General features: G+C 41.1%; 2 protein-coding genes across 2 annotated transcripts in view; both read right to left on the bottom strand.

Moving 5' to 3' along the window:
• Window positions 1-21333, bottom strand: part of LOC121719390 (NACHT, LRR and PYD domains-containing protein 12-like) — a 705660-nt gene that overhangs the window by 14089 nt on the left and 670238 nt on the right. The window lies entirely within an intron of this gene.
• The window catches only part of LOC121719381, a 43590-nt gene that overhangs the window by 14089 nt on the left and 8168 nt on the right, over window positions 1-21333 (bottom strand). The window contains exons 4-10 of the mRNA XM_042104918.1: window positions 16677-17372; window positions 15608-16303; window positions 11745-12449; window positions 10696-11394; window positions 8456-9118; window positions 6846-6953; window positions 6332-6520 (exon numbers count right to left, since the gene is read on the bottom strand). Of these exons, the coding sequence (XP_041960852.1) occupies window positions 6332-6520; window positions 6846-6953; window positions 8456-9118; window positions 10696-11394; window positions 11745-12449; window positions 15608-16303; window positions 16677-17372 (3756 nt within the window). The remainder of the gene's footprint in view (window positions 1-6331; window positions 6521-6845; window positions 6954-8455; window positions 9119-10695; window positions 11395-11744; window positions 12450-15607; window positions 16304-16676; window positions 17373-21333) is intronic.

The following is a 21333-nucleotide window of genomic DNA, read 5'->3' as shown; positions in this document are numbered from 1 at the left end:
CTACCTCGCAAACTGCTTTTACCACCTTAGTCCCCAGGTGGTCCCGAGTTAGTGGATGCCTGGGCGCAAAATCATCGGATGCTCCTCTCAGAGTAACCTCTTTGTGAACAAAAGTTATTTAAAGTGTTTTCTGCATAAGACATGTCCTGTCAAGACATGTGAAATCGATTGGCCAGAAGATCCACTGACCCTGAGATTTTTCTTTTTTCCTTTTTTTTTTTAGAAGAAGTAACGGGTACTCAGGGTTATGGATAGAAATGTAGTGGAGTAAAGAGTACAATATTTGCCTGTCAAATGTACTTGAGTAAAGTCATGAGTACTCCCCAAAAATGATACTCAAGTACTGTACTCAAGTAAATGTACTCTGTTACTGTCCGGCTCTGTCTATTTGCACTTGTCTAGTTGTGTCCTATGGTTAGTCTTATGTTTAATTTATGTTAGTGTGTGTCAAATCTTGTTTTAATACTGCACATTGGAGTATGGGAGAAACAAAATGGTTTTGATTGACAATAAAGTTGACTGAAATGGGTCATAATGATTCTATTACCATGTTCTTCTCAGATAAAGGTCCAATCACAACCAAACACAGTCACCACCACATCCCATGGACAAAGATGCTGTGGAATTCTACACATAGGGTGCATTAAAACTGCCACATGATGATATCTCTGGTATGCTTGTAGTTTGTCCCATTTACTCAATGCCAAGTTTTTCATGTGGTCCCCCGGGGGGAGTTTTTGTTTTTTGTCAAGTTATGTTTACACTGAATTGTAATAAAAACTCATTTCATTACATTCACTTTACTGTCATATTATTATTGTCGAGGTTTCCCCAGAATATATGTGTCACTTTTGCATAGATGTTATTAGTCAAAAATGTCTCAAAGTGTCTGACAGGCCCCGGACCTCCGAGTATTAAGGGCACTTCTTTCAATTCGGATTGGAACCTGATTATCACTGTTTGTGGTTATATTGTTAAATGTCTCGATTTTGGACAAAAGTGTCTGCTAAGAAATATACACACATTGTATATACACACATTTTCTATTTTTAGCCATATCCTCTGTACAGCACTTTGGTCAGTGGAAACTGTTTTAAATGTGCTCTATAAATTAAATTTACTTACTTACTTTACCTACTTACTAGCCTGGCTAGCGCCACCACTTCTCAATGAGACGTGGTCTGGGAACCAAACGTTCATTTTCTCGTATTTGAAAAAAATGCCCAGATCCGTTTATTGGGTGCCACGGATGTCTATCAAATGCGTCTGTGCATAGCTCATCATCGTCTTGCTTTCCCCCCTGTTCTGTGATTGGTTCCCTATCTCAGGCGAAAATTTGCTCCATGGTCTCCAGGCTGCCTTAGCAGCGTGAATCAAATCGCGCGCAATGCAGCATGGGAACACCCAGGCTACCTACTTACTGTAAATTGACCCAAACCCCAGAACGAAACACACCAGAGAGATACATGTATATATTGTTAAATGTCTCGATTTTGGACAAAAGTGTCTGCTAAGAAATATACACACATTGTACTGTAAATTGACCCAAACCCCAGAACGAAACACACCAGAGAGGTAACTCACCTCCCCCTCCAGTGCTCCTCCTGTCCATCTCAAAGGGACTCCACTCAGTGTTTACAGACTCCCTGAGGGCTAGTGAAGTGGCTTCAGAAAGTGATGGATATGGGTATGTGCCGTAGCCTGAGGTTTCCACTGTGAACATCCCAGATCTGTCATCTCCACACACTGAAACAGAGTGTAAAACATTATTCCATGTGAAATACAGGACTTCCGCTGCACACAGTTCTAATTTCACACCACATTTCTCAAGGTCCTTTGAAGTATAGGTCAAATATAGTAAGGAGAATAGTTGTAGTACACAATAATATCAATTCAAGCAATAGCCTAATAAAAAGCAATGTAAAAAAGGGGAAAGGCAATAATAAAACAATAATGTCAATTCAATCAATAATATAAAAACAATGACATGCTAAGACTACATTAAGGAGAATATCAATAATAAACAATAATGTCAAATTAATTAACAGCCCAATTAAAATAAAACAACATTATATAAACCATAACACATAAGCGCTTAAACAACTAAGTATATGTTGAATAGGAATGTCTTTAGACCCCTCTTAAACGACCCAAAACTACCACAGGAACGGAGAGCACTGGGCAGTTCATCCCACCAACATGGAACCACTGAAGAAAAGAGTCTGGAATTAGACCCAGTTTTCATGACTGGTCGACACAACATACGCTCACCAGAAGACCGCAGTGGGCGGTTGGGGATGTAAGGCTTGATTATTGAATTAAAATAACTAGGAGCAGATCTAGTTAGTGTCCTATAGGCCAAAGTGAGAGATTTAAATGTAATTCTGGCTACTATAGGGAGCCAATGGAGAGTAACTAGGAGAGGAGTTACATGTGTCCTCTTTGGCTGATTGAAGACCAGGCGTGCTCCAGCATTTTGAATCAGCTGTAATGATCTTGTTACACAAGCGGGTAAGCCAGCTAATAGTGAATTACAATAGTCCATCTTAGAGATGACCATGGTCTGAACAAGAAGTTATGTGGAATCTTGTGTCAGATAAGGTCTGATCTTCCTAATGTTGTAAAGCATAAACCGACATGATTTTGCAATAGAAGCTGTATGCTCAGAGAAGTTAAGTCGGTCATCAATTACAACGCCCAAGATTCGTGCCGATCTAGTTGGGGTCAGTGAAGTTGAGTCAAGCTGGATGTTAATCTGTTGGGGAATAGCTGTTTCAGCTGGAAACACCAAAAACTCTGTTTTTGAGAGATTAAGCTGAAGGTGCCGATCTTTCATCCAGGCTGAAATATCCTTAAGGCATGCAGAAATCCGGTGGGAAACACTAGAGTCATCAGGTGGGAAAGACAGGTAAAGTTGAGTGTCGTCTGCAAAACAGTGATAGTCAAATCCATGGGAGCGAATGGTATCACCTAAGGAAGTGGTGTAAATAGAGAAAAGCAAGGGTCCTAATACTGATCCCTGAGGCACACCTGTGGTGAGGTCATGAGACTTAGATACCTGTCCCTGCCAAGACACGTTGAAAGAACGCCCTTTAAGGTAAGATTCAAACCAGTCAAGAGCTTTTCCAGAAATCCCCAGTTCAGATAGTATAGATAGGAGAATGTCATGGTTAACAGTATCAAAGGCTGCAGATAAATCTAGTAGAATTAATACTAATGACTGAGCAGAGGACTTAGCTACTCTCAATGCTTCAGTCACAGACAGAAGAGCAGTTTCAGTAGAATGACCACTCTTGAAACCAGACTGCATAGGGTCTAGTAGATTATTCTGATGAAGAAAGTCACAAACTTGCTTGAAGACCACTTTCTCCAAAACCTTTGACAAGAAAGGAAGAAGGGAGACAGGTCTGTAGTTCTTCACCTCAGTTGGATTAAGTGTACTTTTCTTTAGCAGAGGTGTAACCCTAGCCTGTTTAAAAGAATAAGGAACTATTCCAGAACTGAGTGAAGCATTAAATACATGTGTGACTGCTGGTAGAACAGCGGGTGAGATAGACTGTAGAAGAGTGGACGGGACAGGATCTAATGGGCATGTTGTTGGACGACATCGCTGAAGCAATTGAGAGACTGCTTCCTCATCAAGAGGAGAGAAAGAGTCAAATGATGCGGTCATACTAACACAAGGCAAAGCCCTCCTTATAGGAGCATCACACTGAGCACTTATTTTAGCAACTTTTTCAGTGAAAAATGTTGCAAAGTCATTTGCTGACAGTGAAGTAGTTGATGGTGGTGGTGGAGGATTGAGAAGAGATTTGAAAGTAGAAAAAAGTTTTCTACTGTCAGTGGCGCTCTCAATCTTGCTTTGATAGAATGCCTTTTTTGCAAGTGTAACAGCGGATGAAAAGGATGACAGCAAAGACTGGTAGTTACTAAGATCATTTCCATCTCTGGATTTATTAGATTACATTAAACTTTGTCATTGTGCAGAGTACAACAGAGACAATGAAATGCAGTTTGTGTCTAACCAGAAGAAAAGATATAGTGCAGTGTAGACAGTAGTATACAGTTATTTTCAGAAGGTGGTTTAGAGTAGTATAAATTATAAATTATAAAATATAAGTATGTGCAGTGTATTAGCAGTAACCTTATAAGAGCAGAATAAATATGGCTGTAATATGAACAATGTATGAACATCATGTACAGATATGTGCAATGTAGTGGCAGTATACATTATAGTAGTAAGAACAATATAGATATATGCAGTGTATTAACAGAATATATTACAGAAAAACTGAATAAATATGGATATTTAGTATGAACCATATAAACAGATATGTACAGTATGTACAGCTATGTGCAGTGTGGTAACAGTACCATCGTAGTGCAGAAACAGTAACATTATAATAGTAGGCCTATTAAGAATAAGTGCCGGATGAAGAGCAGTAAAATAGTAATAGTAGAGCAGTAGCAGTAAACAAATAGACACTATGGATGATTGATGCTCATTGAGCTCAATGCAAATCAAACCAGCTATAATAGGCTAACTGAAATAAAACCATGCCAATCTGTATGGTGAAGGGTATGTGATGTGGAGCTATTTTAATTCCAAAGGCCAGGGGAACTTTATCAGGATGCATAGTATACTGGATCCATGAAATAACTGGCCTTTAAAAATAAAAATCTACCTGCCTCTATGGGAATGTAACATAGGGGTGCCAATACTTATGACCCTATTTTAAGGAAGAAATGTAGTTATTTATGATACATTAATCATTCACAAAGAAAATTGGTGTCCTTATAGGTTAAATATTTCCTATTTTTTTTACTTAAGGCATTAAGATCAATTTCCAAAAGATTTACATTCCTCTTTTTAGTCAACTTTAGCAGAGGTGCCAATAATTCTGAGGTACTGTATGTTGGACCAACCTAATAAATACATCAAAGTAAAATGAGTGATTGCATACAGTAGGCATGGTAGGCTACATGACCGCAGGCCTGGCATCCCCTAAGGCCTAGGCTACCTCGCAAACTGCTTTTACCACCTTAGTCCCCAGGTGGTCCCGAGTTAGTGGATGCCTGGGCGCAAAATCATCGGATGCTCCTCTCAGAGTAACCTCTTTGTGAACAAAAGTTATTTAAAGTGTTTTCTGCATAAGACATGTCCTGTCAAGACATGTGAAATCGATTGGCCAGAAGATCCACTGACCCTGAGATTTTTCTTAGTAACGGGTACTCAGGGTTATGGATAGAAATGTAGTGGAGTAAAGAGTACAATATTTGCCTCTCAAATGTACTTGAGTAAAGTCATGAGTACTCCCCAAAAATGATACTCAAGTAAAGTACAGATCCCTCAAAATTGTACTCAAGTACTGTACTCAAGTAAATGTACTCTGTTACTGTCCGGCTCTGTCTATTTGCACTTGTCTAGTTGTGTCCTATGGTTAGTCTTATGTTTAATTTATGTTAGTGTGTGTCAAATCTTGTTTTAATACTGCACATTGGAGTATGGGAGAAACAAAATGGTTTTGATTGACAATAAAGTTGACTGAAATGGGTCATAATGATTCTATTACCATGTTCTTCTCAGATAAAGGTCCAATCACAACCAAACACAGTCACCACCACATCCCATGGACAAAGATGCTGTGGAATTCTACACATAGGGTGCATTAAAACTGCCACATGATGATATCTCTGGTATGCTTGTAGTTTGTCCCATTTACTCAATGCCAAGTTTTTCATGTGGTCCCCCAGGGGGAGTTTTTGTTTTTTGTCAAGTTATGTTTACACTGAATTGTAATAAAAACTAATTTCATTACATTCACTTTACTGTCATATTATTATTGTCGAGGTTTCCCCAGAATATATGTGTCACTCTTGCATAGATGTTATTAGTCAAAAATGTCTCAAAGTGTCTGACAGGCCCCGGACCTCCGAATATTAAGGGCACTTCTTTCAATTCGGATTGGAACCTGATTATCACTGTTTGTGGTTATATTGTTAAATGTCTCGATTTTGGACAAAAGTGTCTGCTAAGAAATATACACACATTGTATATACACACATTTTCCATTTTTAGCCATATCCTCTGTACAGCACTTTGGTCAGTGGAAACTGTTTTAAATGTGCTCTATAAATTAAATTTACTTACTTACTTTACCTACTTACTGTAAATTGACCCAAACCCCAGAACGAAACACACCAGAGAGATACATGTATATATTGTTAAATGTCTCGATTTTGGACAAAAGTGTCTGCTAAGAAATATACACACATTGTACTGTAAATTGACCCAAACCCCAGAACGAAACACACCAGAGAGGTAACTCACCTCCCCCTCCAGTGCTCCTCCTGTCCATCTCAAAGGGACTCCACTCAGTGTTTACAGACTCCCTGAGGGCTTCAGAGAGGGCTACTAAAGTGGCTTCAGAAGGTGATGGATATGGGTATGTGCCGTAGCCTGAGGTTTCCACTGTGAACATCCCAGATCTGTCATAATACAGGACTTCCGCTGCACACAGTTCTAATTTCACACCACATTTCTCAAGGTCCTTTGAAGTTTGCTTGGTGCACGGTGGCCTTTCTTGTTTTTATCAGCATTGCCACAGCAGTGTCTCCTGATCAGTTTATGACTTACTGGTACTGTACCTTTGCCATCCTGGCTAAACAGCCTGACTGAGAGCAGCATACACACTGTTTTATATTCAAATGATATCCTTTGTTTTGTTTTATCTATCTAGCTCTTGCAGCTACAGCATAAGTATGCGTATACGTTATAGCTACAGCATCAACGCTGGCACTATTTCACCATGTATTTTTTACAGAGAAAGTAATTTAGTACTCACTGTCTGGGGGAGTTTTCATGCTTCCTTGCAGACTCAACTCATCCAATCGTGCTGCAGCTTCATTCAACTCTCTGCTCTGGTCATCTGCTCTATTCCGTTTCAGCAAACCTATAAATCAAACATTAAAAACCTGTTAATTTGGTAGTGTAACAAGATAAGAGGTCCTACCAGGGTAGGAATTTCACGGCGGCCACGACGGCCATGGCCGTTGTAGCCCCTTGCGTTGGCCGTGACGCCCCTTTGAGAATCAGAGGTTTACAGGCCACGGTGGCCTTGGTGCCCCCTTCTTTCAATATTCTGCTTTGCGTCCTACTAATAGCGATATATATGTAGCCTATGGCCTGTCAAAACAATCTTAGCATTCACAGCGCAAATTACGCAGTGGAGAAAGTTAGCGCAAGAAAGAAAGTGCATCCAAATTCACCCATTCTTCTCAGTTGAACTAAGTAGCCTACTCATCACACAGACATCACAAGTAAAGAGCTTTTTCTCAGCTTTTAAACGATGTCAGCCGCTAATTGCTGTGGTGAACGGTTCGCGAGAAAAGTAAATAATATCATTCAAATTAATCATAAATTCTACTGAAGGTTTTGCGTCCATCTCCCTACCCATTCATCTCGGCGGAATACTTCACGAACCCCTCGTTTAACACGACAAACCATATATCAGAATAAACAGCAGACCTTACCGAACACAAAGGTGTAAAGCAGTCCCCTGTACAGTTAGCCGTTCCAGAGTAATCCTGTTTTGAATTTGCAGTAAATTTCAACATATAATTTGGGATTTAAGTTTTACACTGTGTTTAAATTGTTCCACATTATTTCATAACGGGCCAAATACTAAATAAATATTACAAATATTGCCTAGATATCGGTAAATCAGAGGACAGCTGACTAAGAGTTTGTGAAAGTAGCCTTAATGATCACAAAATGCTAAGCATGCATCTAGGCTATTTGACTTTCTTAAAGCTGAGCTGTGCTTAAATTGTTCAATACATGATTTCATAACAGGCCAAATATCAAATAAATGTTAAATATAGCCTAGATATCTGCAAATATTAGATGATCAGATGATTTACAGTTATATGTAATGTGTCATGTTTCATTTTTTTGTAATGTTTCATACAGTGATGCAGGTCTACTGCAGTGAATAGGCTAAATACAACTTTGATCATTTTTATAGCCTATATAGTTAACGTTGGCCTTAGTGCCCTGACATGTGGCCTTTGTGCCCTCCACCAAATATGCCCAACTGAAGGCCAAGTGGCCTTGCCCCCAGAACGTTGAAATTCCAAGCCTGGGTCCTACATTTAATCATATTTTTTTTTAGTAAGTGGTGAGTAAGCAGTAAATATTACAGTAAGTATCATAACATAAGCACAGAACAATTTACCAGTTGCATTGTTAATAAAATAAATAGACTATACAGATAGATCATATAGGTATCACATTTTTTAAGTCAGTTCCATGACTCTTTTATATGTCTGAATCAGCATTCTGAGTTTCATTCAAATCTGTGGTGATGCGGTCCAAAAGAGCGATGACATGTACTGTAAGTGGGGATACTGTGTCAGACCCATTAATTAATTAACATAATATGTCATAACACACCTCTGAAGAGAGTCGCCCATCTTGTCCTTTTCTTGTCCTTTTTCTTCTTTTTCTCCTCTTCTTGTGGTCTTTCATAGTGAGCTCCTCCGTTTCTTACCACCATCTGTTCTATCTTCTCCAGCAGCTCTGTTACTTGTGTATCCTCAGTCCAGTCCTTGTTGTTGAGGACATGATATCGGTTCCCACATTTCCCAATGATCCACTGCAGGGTTTCTCCTTCACTCTCAATGTGCTGCTCAATGGATGTGTCTCCCAGCCAGTCTCCATAGGTGAAAAGGACAATTGTGTGACTCCAAACATTTTTACCAAGAAGCTCCAAATTGTACCTGGCACTTTTTGCGTAGACCTCTGCGAAAGTATAATCTGTGCGTATGACTAGCAGAACGGCATGTGGTCCTGGAGGACACAGAGACACACTGAACACAATCTCCTGTTTAGTGAGCTCAGGAGTGTTTATGAGGCTGAAATTCTTCAACCATCCCGGAGCCTCGACTACAGTGACCTGTCTGCCTGCTACTTCTCCCTGTCTCTTCACACACTGAGCTGTTCTTCTCTTCAGGTCAAACTCCTCTCTGCCCAGGATGGTGTTTCCTGATGAACTCTTCCCAGATAGTCTGTGTCCCAGCAGCACAACCCTCATATTTTGGAGAAATGGAGCATCATCTGAAATATAGAAGTCATGTTGTTGGCAAGTTGGCCCTTGGCAACAACCACGGCAGCAACAATTGAGTGTCACCACTGCTAACTCCACTGCCCCCTACTGGACAACACTGACAGCAGTAGGGCTGCACGATATTAGGAAAACATGCGATATGCGATAACATTATTGAGTACTGCGATAACGATATAATTTGCGATATTTAAATATACTGCTCAAAAAAATTAAGGGAACACTTAGGTTTTCCACACATTTTTTGAAACCTTCCACCCTTTTCTCCATTCTCAAACTACATTCACAGAATGTCTGACAGTTCTTGCAAAATAAAACACTCGCCTCAAAAGTTTTACTTGTGCTCAGAACCAAATAGTAGTACCGATCCAGTGTATGATTGAAGTGTTCCCTTAATTTTTTTGAGCAGTATATTTAATGTTTTTTTTTTCCATTCTGCTTACTGCTAGCATACACTGTAGGGTTGGGGGGGGGGGAATGTATAATTACAGAAATAAATGTATAATTTTCTACATAAACAATATAAAATATTATTACTGACTAGGCTATCAAAGTTGTGTGGAATATCTGCTCCTAATCCTCATAAAAGACGGACAGACAGCCAATCTGAACACTTGTGCACCAACCAGCAGAATATTCCACATTGCCAGCCTTCGATGGGCCTAGCAAAAAAGCTACTTAAGCTATATCGCGGCGGTCATCTCAGTCTGTAACCTCATACGCTGCGTATCCCACGTTATTAGGCTACCGGCATGCCGACTACGAGGGCAGCGGAAAGTGAAAGTAATTGGGCTGCAATCGCACAGTCCAGGCTAAGAAACAACTTTTACAAATAACGAATCCTGATTACCTCTGTGTCTGGGGCTTTTGCTAAATGCAAATCATGAAATACAAGCCTTACAGTGAAAGACAGATATCTTCTGATATAACGATACCGAAAGAAATTGTTTATTTTAACACGGTGGAGAAGGAAGAATTTGTTTGTAACACGGCATCCTTCATAAAACCAAAACATTCCCATATAACAGACATGCTTTTCTTTTTAGTCACCAATTCCTATTCACCCAAGTGTAGCCTACCTCGCTCGACTCACTATCTTCAGCCATCACGACTTAGCTCCCGCCTCAACACCTAAAACACCACACACCTAAACTGGTAGGGGACGGGCTTCTAGGGCAGCATGACAGCATCGGTTTGGTAAAATATGTTGACATTCAGAATGTGAATACACCATAGAGTGTATGGAATGCGCACGGCACAGAAAATGTATCGAAATTTATCGAAAATTAAGTAATCTTTGCGGTATGTCCATCGCAAGCGCTGATATCGCGATAACGATAGTTTTAGATATATTGTGCAGCCCTAGACAGCAGTGATCTTTTTGTCCAACAGGGGGCACCCATGCTTCACACTTGAGACTATTGATTTAAATAGCTACAACAGGACCCACTGAGGAATGAAACATACTAATAATGGTAATATTAATTTAATATTACAATACAACTAATAATAACATTTAAAATATAATATTACCATATACATTACAACACAATAAAATGAATAAACTCACCTTGTGAGAATCGAAAAGCAGATATCTGCCTGTAGTCACACATCCGTCTGTCCTCTGCTCTCTGCATCTGTTGTTTTCTTCTCTCCTTCATTTCCTGGAGTCTCTCTCTGTCCATCTCAAAGTGACGGCCTCCGTTTCCAGAGATAATTTCCTCCATCTTCTCCATCAGCTCTGTGATCTGTGTTCTGTCACTTTTGTTCTCATTGTTGAGAACATGATATCTGTTCCCACATTTCTCTACCAGATATCTGAGGTGTTCTTCACTCTCAATGTATTGCTCAATGGTTGTGTTTCCCAGCCAGTCTCCACGGGTAAACAGCACCATAGTATGGCTCCAGACTCTGTCAAACTCCAGATGTTCTTGGATGTTTCTAATGACATCCTGCGTGTAAGAATTAGCTACTTTTATAAGCAGTAAGAGAATGTGAGGTCCTGGAGGGCACAGAGACACACTGAGCACAATCTCCTGTTTAGTGAGCTCAGGAGTGGCTTTGAGGTTGAAATTAATCCACCATCCTGGAGCCTTGACTACAGTGACCTGTCTGCCTGCTACTTCTCCCTGTCTCTTCACACACTGAGCTGTTCTTCTCTTCAGGTCAAACTCCTCTCTGCCCAGGATGGTGTTTCCTGATGAACTCTTCCCAGCATATCTGTGTCCCAGCAGCACAACTCTGAACTCTAACTGTGGTGACGAATTCCCTGCAGAAAGAATATATAAATATATATGACCACGTTATCTTACGAACTTTGTGGACTTTATGCAGCAGTAAATAGTTTTGGTTTAAATCTAGTGAGCTAACCACCTAAAGTGCATGAATAGCTTGTACACACCACTTACAGCCCCACTGGCACTGCTAAATGTTGGTGCATCTTTGGCAATACAGCTGAAAATGGCCATAAGAATTAATGGCCATAAGAATTAATATTAAGACATATTTGATTCAATGTTTAATAAGCTAGATAATTATGAAGGGTGTTGAACATATATTTTTGCAATGAAAAAGCTCAGTTTGTTTACTACAAAACACAGAAAATACAATACAACTCACGCTTCAGTGACTGGAGGTGTTGTCTTTGCTTCTCCACCTTCATCAGTCTCTCTGTTGCTCTCTGTTCTTCATTCCTCCTCCTCTCCTTCACTTCCTCCAGTCTCTTTCTGTCCATCTCAAAGTGACAGTTTCTGTTTCCTGCTAGCATCTCTTCTATCTTCTCCAGCAGCTCTGTGACCTGATCACCTGCCCTATTCTTATTGTTGAGGACATGATATCTGTTCCCACATTTCTCAACTAGAGACGGCAGTGCCTCTTCACTCTCAATGCACTGCTCAATAGTTGTGTCTCCCAGCCAGTCTCCACGGGTAAACAGCATGATGGTATGACTCCAGACAATACCACCGAGAAGCTCGAGGTGTTCCTGAATAGTTAATCTTTCTTCAAATGTGAAAGAACGTTCAATATCTATGACAAGTAGGACAGCATGTGGTCCTGGAGGACACAGAGACACACTGAGCACAATCTCCTGTTTAGTGAGCTCAGGAGTGTTTATGAGCTTTTCATTATTCCACCATCCTGGAGCCTTGACTACAGTGACCTGTCTGCCTGCTACTTCTCCCTGTCTCTTCACACACTGAGCTGTTCTTCTCTTCAGGTCAAACTCCTCTCTGCCCAGGATGGTGTTTCCTGATGAACTCTTCCCAGCATTTCTGTATCCCAGCAACACAACTCTGAACTCTGACTGTGGGGATGAATTCCCTGCTGAAAAGAATATATAAATATATTTCACATTATATGACCATGCTATCTTAAGAACTTTGTGGTGCTTTAAGCAGCAGTAAGGAGTTTTGCTTTAAATCTAGTGAGCTAACCACCTAAAGTACATGTACATCTTGTAAACACTTACAGCCCCATTGGCACTACTAAATGTTGGTGCATCTTTGGCGATACAGCTGACAATGGCCTGATGTGTAAACTTTTCTTTCATTTTCACAGGGACTTACGCCCCAGAACACAGAACTATAGTGCAACATCCAGCTAAGTTGAGAACACAGTAAAGCGGGCAAATACAGCATCAGCCCCTGGGCCCAACGGTGTTCCATATAGGCTGTATAAGAACGCTCCAGGTGCCAGGATTCTGATTCCCAAAGGGAAGAACTCCTCAACTATCCCCCAATTCCACCAGATCAGTTTACTGAATGTGGAAGGAAAGAAAATCTTCAGTATTGTGGCACAAAGACTCTCAGCATTCCTGCAAAAGAACAACTATGTCGACACCTCAGTGCAGATAAGTGATTTGTCAGGATGCCTGGAACACGCAAATGTCATCTGGCACTAGGTACAAACAGGCAAGAAGAAAAAGAAAGATTTGCATGTGACTTTCTTAGACCTTGTCAATGCCGTCGGGTCAGTTACTCATGAGATGCTGTGGGCAGCCTTCAACTTCTTCCAAGTCCCAGAGAGCATCACAAGGCTGGTCAAAGCATATTTCCAGGACCTCCAGTTCTGCATTACAACTCAGGCTAGTAAAACCGCCTGGCAGCACTTGGAGATAGGCATAATGGCAGGCTGCACCATCAACTATGTATGTATGTCTGTATGTGTCATTCCTCTGTATGTGACCATGTATGTGCCATCCTGTGCTTGTGACCATGTAGGATGAAAAGCGGTATGGAAAATGTGAAAAAGAATTTCCCTAAGGGGACAACTAATAAACTAACTAACTAACTAACTAACTAACTAAATTTAGGAACTTCTCACAATGATGGCAAACTTGAATTATAAAAGTAATGACTGGCTTATGTAGTAGCAGACCATGTTAAAGCACGGAAGTAAATGTTCTTTAGATCTACAGCAACTTCTGGTGAGATTACAACTTACATGAGTCAATGAGACGAGAGATATGTAGCCTCAACCAGAGCCTGTCTACGGAGAGCCTGTTCACTTCCATTGTATCGAACCTGGTTGCAGTTCACTCATAGTTCCTCTAGGGGCCGCTGGGCTAGATGGATAAATTTATCTTTATTATCGTCAAAAGCTTAGTTTTCTCTAGACTCGACCATAAACACATGTCTGTCAGTTGGAACAACCTTAAAAAATGTAGAAAATTGCTTGAGATTTTGGTGATTTATGGTGATTTTATTGTCGTTAGGTCTTTGTCTAGATTGACGCTAATGCATTAAAGAAGAGTGGATCACCGCGGAAAGATGGCATCTCGATTGGCGCATTCGTTCCAATGAACAGCAGTAGTCAAGGCGACATCTAGTCAGTATATGTGGTGTATATAGTGTATATATATATATAGCATATATTGGGGGCAGCCGTGGCCTACTGGTTAGCGTTGCCGGTTCGAACCCCAACCAGTAGGAACGGCTAAAGTGCCCTTGAGCAAGGCACCTAACCCCTCACTGCTCTCTGAGCGCCACTGTAGCAGGCAGCTCACTGCGTCGGGATTAGTGTGTGCTTCACCTGAGCTGAGGTAACCGTCAATGCCATGCCAACCGATCGCCTCGAGACTCATGCCCACTGAACGCAGACTGGGAAATGCGGGTAGACTTAAGTCAGAGGCTCACCTTCCCACCCGAAATTGCAGCGACCAAACTACGCCCAGACCCAGGGGGCGGTTTTAGGAACATGGGAGGACCTGGGCAAAAGACTATTTGGAATTTGTGTGAGTGAGGCGATGTATCACGGATTAATTCTGTAGTAGCTACATTATTCATGGGTGTGGTTTGGGCGTAACGTGCAATAAACCAATCAGAGCGTCATCTCACATTCCCTTTAACAACAGGCACGCTTGTTCCATAGAGGATTGCTATTATGATGGCGGATTTGCCAGGTGCAGCCAGGTACGGTTCACAGCGCTATAGTCAGTTGGGAACAGTTTGCTATTGATTTTCCCTCTTGACAAAATGTAATACAGAAATGTCACTTTCCGATGTTTTGGGATTACTCTCACTGAATCACAAGCTTATGAATGCATGGTGATATTTTTGCAATGTAATCTAACATTACCTCACTATAGACAATGCAGATCTGTCAGATAAGTTCTCCTCTCCCGTGCTGCTGCTGGGGCATTTGGGTTAAATGGCATCGGCATGCAGTTCAACATCACGTCTCATTAAGTCCTCTAATATTTCCTAATTTATGTCATCAACACATCCGTGATTCGTGGAAATGTGTTTGCTAGATTTATACCTGTTTTTTCATATCGGACACCACACTGATTTCCCTCGTGTAGCAATTTGTATTTGTCCTTGTAATTATGTATGGTTTGGAGAAATGGGAACTGCGTTGTATGAGAGGAGCAAAGTGCATTGCGCAACACAGGCGCCCAAGCAAGCGCTCCTGCAGGTGTAAGCTATGGCTGTACAGTACACAGCTGTACACTTTCCAAGCTGACCTAACTTTCCAACTCTGTACAGTATCCCATTAACTGCATGACAGTAGGCTATTTACCATATTTATTTTATGTAAAGTAGAGTTTGTATACACGTTATCATCAATGTCTGTATGGGTTGACAAGTGACTTCATGGAGCTGGGGTGCACAACTGATGATGTGTCATAATGTAGGCACCAGGCAGTCATAACCCAATCCAACCCCTACAACAGCGATTGTGCTGATTTATCAAGGGATTCGAAGATCTAGTCCTAGTAAGCATATTGCACATCCTGGATTGTTAGTGGGAACGGCACATGTGTTTACATGTGATGCACATGATATCAAAATGAATTTGAAGATGAAACCAAAAATAACAGGCAGATAAAAACAAGCCTAACAATAGTGCTGCTTAAATTCCTCTAGGCCTATTTTACTTACTATTTTACTAATTTCACTGTTGTATGGGCGTAAGAATTCATATTCTTATATTTAATTTAATGTTTCATAAGCTAGAGATGAAGATTGTTTAATACTCACGCTTCAGTGACTTGAGGTGTTGTCTTTGCTTCTCCACCTTCATCAGTCTCTCTGTTGCTCTCTCTTCTTCTTTCTCCCTCCTCTCCTTCACTTCCTCCAGTCTCTTTCTGTCCATCTCAAAGTGATCGTTTTTATTTCCTGCTACCATCTCTTCTATCATCTCCAGCAGCTCTGTGACCTGATCGCCTGTCCTATTCTTATTGTTGAGAACATGATATCTGTTCCCACATTTCTCTACTAGAGACTGCAGAGCCTTTTCACTCTCAATGTGCTGCTCAATGGTTGTGTCTCCCAGCCAGTCCCCAAAGGTGAACAGCACCATGGTGTGACTCCAGATATCCCCACTGAAAAGTTTCAAATATTGCGGCACTTCTTGTCTGTATTGACTATTGAAACAGACATCAATACGGATCAGAAGTAAGAGAGCATGGGGTCCAGGATCACACAAGGACACACTCAGTATTGTTTCTTGTTTGATGAATTCAGGAGCTTTAGCCGTGCCATTTCTCCAATACCAGCTTGGGGTGTCGACCACAGTGACCTGCCTCCCTGCCACCTCCCCCTCTCTCTTCTCACATTTTGATATAGAGCGCAACCCAAACACATCTTCACCCAGGATGGTGTTCCCTGTTGAAGACTTGCCAGCTTCCTTGAATCCCAGAAGAACTATCCTTAGAGATAACTGATGTATTTGATCTTTTAAGGAAAAAGATAAATATAATACATGTTTTATCAGTCAACATGTTATGATGTGATGCTTAAACAATGTTAAATGTCTACCATACATTCTCTTTTTAAAAGTCAAATTATCAAAATAGTGATATACAAATTCAGCTGGGGTTCAACAACTTTACCTACTTATTCAACACATTAAGAGGATAAAGTTCTATCATAAAAATAATAGTACAATGACTCTGGTGGATCTCTCCAAGTTGTCTTTCTGCTTTGAATCCAGCCACTCTGGCCTTGGTGCTTGCAGCTTGGAGCTGCTTAAACAATATGAAATGTCTACAACACATTCTCTTTATAATAGTCAATTTGGTGCTTGCAGCTTGGAGCTGTTACTCACCCAGTGATGCCCTGAGGTCTTGTCTTTGTTTCTTCACCTTCATCATCCTCTTCTCTGCTCTGATTTTCTCTGTCTTCGCCTGCTCCTCTAGGTTTTGTAAAAGATCTTCACTCATTTTAAAGAGAGAGCTCTTATTCATTGCTACCATGTTTTCTATCTTCTCCAGCAGCTGTGTGACCTGCATAGTATCACCTCTATTCTGATTGTTGAGGACATGACATCTGTTCCCACATTTCTCTACTAGAGTCTGTAGGGCTTTTTCACTCTCAATGTACTGCTCAATGGTTGTGTCTCCCAGCCAGTCTCCATGGGTGAACAGCACCATGGTGTGACACCACACTGTCTCACTGAGAAGAAATATATGCTTCTGAACGGATGCCTTGTGTATCTCTGTGAAAGCAAAATCCACTCTTATGACTAAACAAAAACATTGGGGACCCTGATCACACAATCTCTGACTGAGCAGAATCTCTTTTCTGACCATCTCAGGGCTGTTCACTGAATGGCCATTCCATCCAGGTGTCTCCACCACAGTGACCTGCCTGCCTGCTACTTCTCCCTGTCTCTTCACGCAAACAGCAGATCTCTGTCCAGGCTGAAACTCCTCTCTGCCCAGGATGGTGTTTCCTGATGAACTCTTCCCAGCATCTTTAAATCCCAGCAGCACAATTCTGAGTTCTGGAAGCAGTGCACCTCCTGCAGGAGTAAATGGAGAATTTCAGCAGCCAACTTAAAAGGAACACGCCACCATTTTATAAAATTGGGTTATTCACTGTAGTGTGAACAAAAACATTTTTGTCTCCGTGCATGCATTGCCGTAGTCCGGTAGCGCCCCCGCTAGGTTAGCTTAGCGTAGTGAATGGAATCCTTTGTAGCGAGATAGTACGTTGTGAGTAAAAGTGAGCCAACAAAATCCCTAAATACTTCTTGTGGCCTCCGTCTTCACAACAAGTACAAATGGCAATGCAGATTAAGATGAGGTGATCTCCTAGGCAGGTATCGAATCGGGACTATATTGGGGTGAAGCACAGGCGAAGAACTGCAGAATAGATATCATGCAACACATCTGTACTTTTCTCACTCGCTACAGAGCAAACAATCTCTAGGCCCAAGTGGCAGTGCTTCCATGTTTTCAGCTACGGTAGCTGACTAGAGCTTCTGCGTAAAGACCTAGGGAAACACGAATTCCACGGGGAACCAAATCGGGCGCTTCATCGGTTCGACTGCTCCTATGCGGATGCGCGCGCCACTGTAGGGGTAGTATTTCTCCCTGTTCCAGGGCAGAGGGTGCAGGCCAGTGTACACAGCTTGCAGTAATGTTTTGTGTGTTTAAGTGTAGTGTGAATAGTGTGTATAAATGTTGTAACATGGTTTTAATATAATAATAATTAGATGTACCGCAGAGCGGTACAAAATATGACCACCGCCCAGTCCAGCACATTTTTTTCCACAAAAATAAGTCATGCTTGTCAAATTGTGTTCATTTCCTACTTTGTTCCTTTTTTGTGTGTTTGTAATTGAGTGTGTGCAGAGTGTGTGGTTGTTTTTGTGTATATGTGTTTTGTATGTGTTTTTTTGTGTGTGTGTTTGTGTGTGTGTGTATGTAGGTGTGTTTGTATGTGTGTGAGGGTGTGTGTGTATGTGTGTTTGTGTGCGTGTTTGTGCATGTCGTGTGTGTGCATGTATGTGTGTGTGTGTGCATGTGTAGTGTGTGTGTGTGCATGTATGTGTGTGTGTGTGCATGTGTAGTGTGTGTGTGTTTACGTGTCTTTTTGTACATAAATAAAGCAAATCAGGGAACCACTCTTTGCAATAAGTGCCATGGGATCTTTAACAACCATGGTGAGTCAGGACCTCAATTTAACATTCATGAAAAGGATCTCCTGCAGTACAGTGTCCATGTCACTGCAATAGGACATTGGGATTGATATTTGTTTGGTGGCTTTGGCCACAGGGAAGAGTGCCACCTACTGGCCAGTCACCAACACCACTTCAAGCAGGAACCTACTCTTCCAAGGAAGTTTCTTATCAAAGTACTAACTAAGCCTGCTTAGCTTCAGTAATTCAGCAAAGTTAGGGTATCTGCAGGTCTGGCTGCTGGCTAAAAACAAAAGGTGAAAGGCATTTAGGATTCTAACTGTCTCAATGAATTGCATTATGCACACTCAATTCTCACTGGTATCTGCTAGACAACAAGTACCAAAACATGATTAGTTCATAGATTTCACATGTAAAATACATTTTATACAACCCCACCCCCGTCTTGCCTGTTCATAATTATGAGAAATTCTTGAATTGTGTGCATGTGTGCGTGTACGTGTTTATGTTTGTATGTGTGTGTGTGTGTGTGTGTGTGTGTGTGTGTGTGTGTGTGCGTGCATGTGGGTGTGCCTGTGTGTGTGCCTGTGTGCGTGCATGTGCATGCATGCGCACATATGTCTACTGTGTGTGTATGTGTAATACGTATGATTACTGTGAATGTATGTATGTGTGAATATCTGTTTATGCACGTGTGTGCATATGGAATGGGTTAACATGACCCCTGGAGGCAAACATGCGCAAAAAATTGGTTGTCCTAAGCCCTACGGTTCTCAAAATATTCACAGAAAACTGATGTACGGTCACTAAATGTACACATAAATTAATTTATTATATAGCCCCCCATGAACGAAAGTCCACGAAACTTGGCATGCATTCAGAGGGTGTCATAATGATCCTACACTTTCAATTGTGTGCAGTTTTGACCTTGTCAGCCAGAGATATTGTGATTACAAAACCTCATTTTTACTTTTTCGTTTTAACTAGGTGGCGCTATACATGAAATGAGTTGTTATGGCTTGACATGGCCCCTTAAGATCAACATACCAAAAAAAGGTGGTCCTCCTAAACCCTACAGTTCTTGAGATATTCACAGAAAACTGTGTCCGCCCTACCCCCCTTTCGGGGGGTCCAGTCCAGCGGGGGGGGGCTACATGACCACCAAGTTTCGTCTTTGAGTGTCACAGGAATCATTGACGGAAAATTGGCCATGCGGAAAAAAAAAGAAAAAAAAAGAAATCTGACTAAACTTATATTTCTGCGCGGCGCTCATAATAATAGTTTGTTTTCATGTAATGTTTATTTCCTATTTAGTTAAATAGCCCATTTATGGCCTTTGACTACAGGTAATTCTTGGACTGTTGGTATGGTCCAATTAGTCATGAATGGGCCAATTTGGCCTATTTAAGAGGGCCTCATTCTGTATAGACCATCACAGTCCCGCCCACAGCTGATTCCGGAAGTAAGAATTCAATACAATTTCTCAATTGACAATTGGGGTATAAGCCATAAAAACATAACCATACATGGTAGACTTAAAACCAGCTATGGCTATACTAAGCGATTGCATATGCTCATATAGACGGCAAAAATTCATGGGGCACCAACCTTGTTTTGAGATAAATGTCTTCTATTCGTGATGTCTTGGATAAGTACTTCATTACCCATAATCCTGAACAATCCCACAATGATGCCTCTGATTGTTTGAAAGTGCGTTATGGTAAAGTTTGAAACTCAGCGAAAATCCCTGACCAAGATGGCGTGGAGTCTTTTACTGCCTATGTTGAAAATCTTAATGCGATTAAAAACCTTCTAGACGGACTCTGGTACTTGTATCAACAAGGATTGTGGTTTATATATCACACAAACTTAGTCTGGGCCAATACACCATCAAATAGAACACTGTAAATGCTAGTTTAAACACTAATTTTTTTAGGTAGCCGATAGGCTAATTAGCCTTTCAGACTAGGGATGGCGAAATTTAAAAAAAATCTTAACCGGCCACTGAGCCTCATTAACCGGTTAAAGTCGGTCACCGAAAATTCTATAACTGCCATTTATGATACCCGTGTCCTGTCGCGCGTCTTTCTCTGCCCGTGAAACAAGTTATCCCCCCATTTTAGAATGGTTAGGCTCCCGTCACACAATGTTAGTTCGTGCCCTTTGTATTATACATTTTCCCCAATCATTGTCCACTACTTGTGGAGGAATAAGGGTTTTGTTTTGGGGAGAAAAATAATTGCTTTCCCTGCGCACCCACGCACAGGCACACATTGCGCACAACGTCGACCTTCCATGCAACCGCGCCACCGGGCTATAAAAGCTCACGTTACAAAGTCACAAACAGAGAACGCTACATTTGGTGGTGTTACAGGAAAGTATATTAACCAATTCTGTTACCTCACGTCTGCTTTGTGCTTTTTGAATAGGCTACGTTCTAAGTAAACATTCTAAGCTGGCGCCAAATAGCCCATCAAAGGTAAATTTTATCCATTTGTCTGTATTTGTAACGATTTGTGTAGTTTCATTTTTTTTATAACAATAAAGGTTTTTAGGCCTATATGTTCTAACTGTTTACATAATGGGTAACATGCTTCACATAAGCATTATTTAGGTTAATAGTGGCGATTTTTTTTTGGCTGCGCAGACAGGACCTGTCATGTAAGGCGTACAAATAGTCACTATAGTAACCGGTATAAACTGTTTTCGGAATGGCTACGTGAGCTCTGCTGCGGTTGCGCTTAATAAATTCCGCCGTGGGACGGTTCATGCTCACATTTATCATTTTTAGATATTGAGTGATCATATCGCCCCATACAATACAGCACCAATAACACGT

The sequence above is a fragment of the Alosa sapidissima genome, chromosome 9 (assembly GCF_018492685.1).
Source record: "Alosa sapidissima isolate fAloSap1 chromosome 9, fAloSap1.pri, whole genome shotgun sequence".
In the NCBI taxonomy this organism is placed as follows: Eukaryota; Metazoa; Chordata; class Actinopteri; order Clupeiformes; family Clupeidae; genus Alosa; species Alosa sapidissima.
Note: the sequence above shows the minus strand (reverse complement) of the source record. Positions and strands in the feature narration are given on the sequence as shown.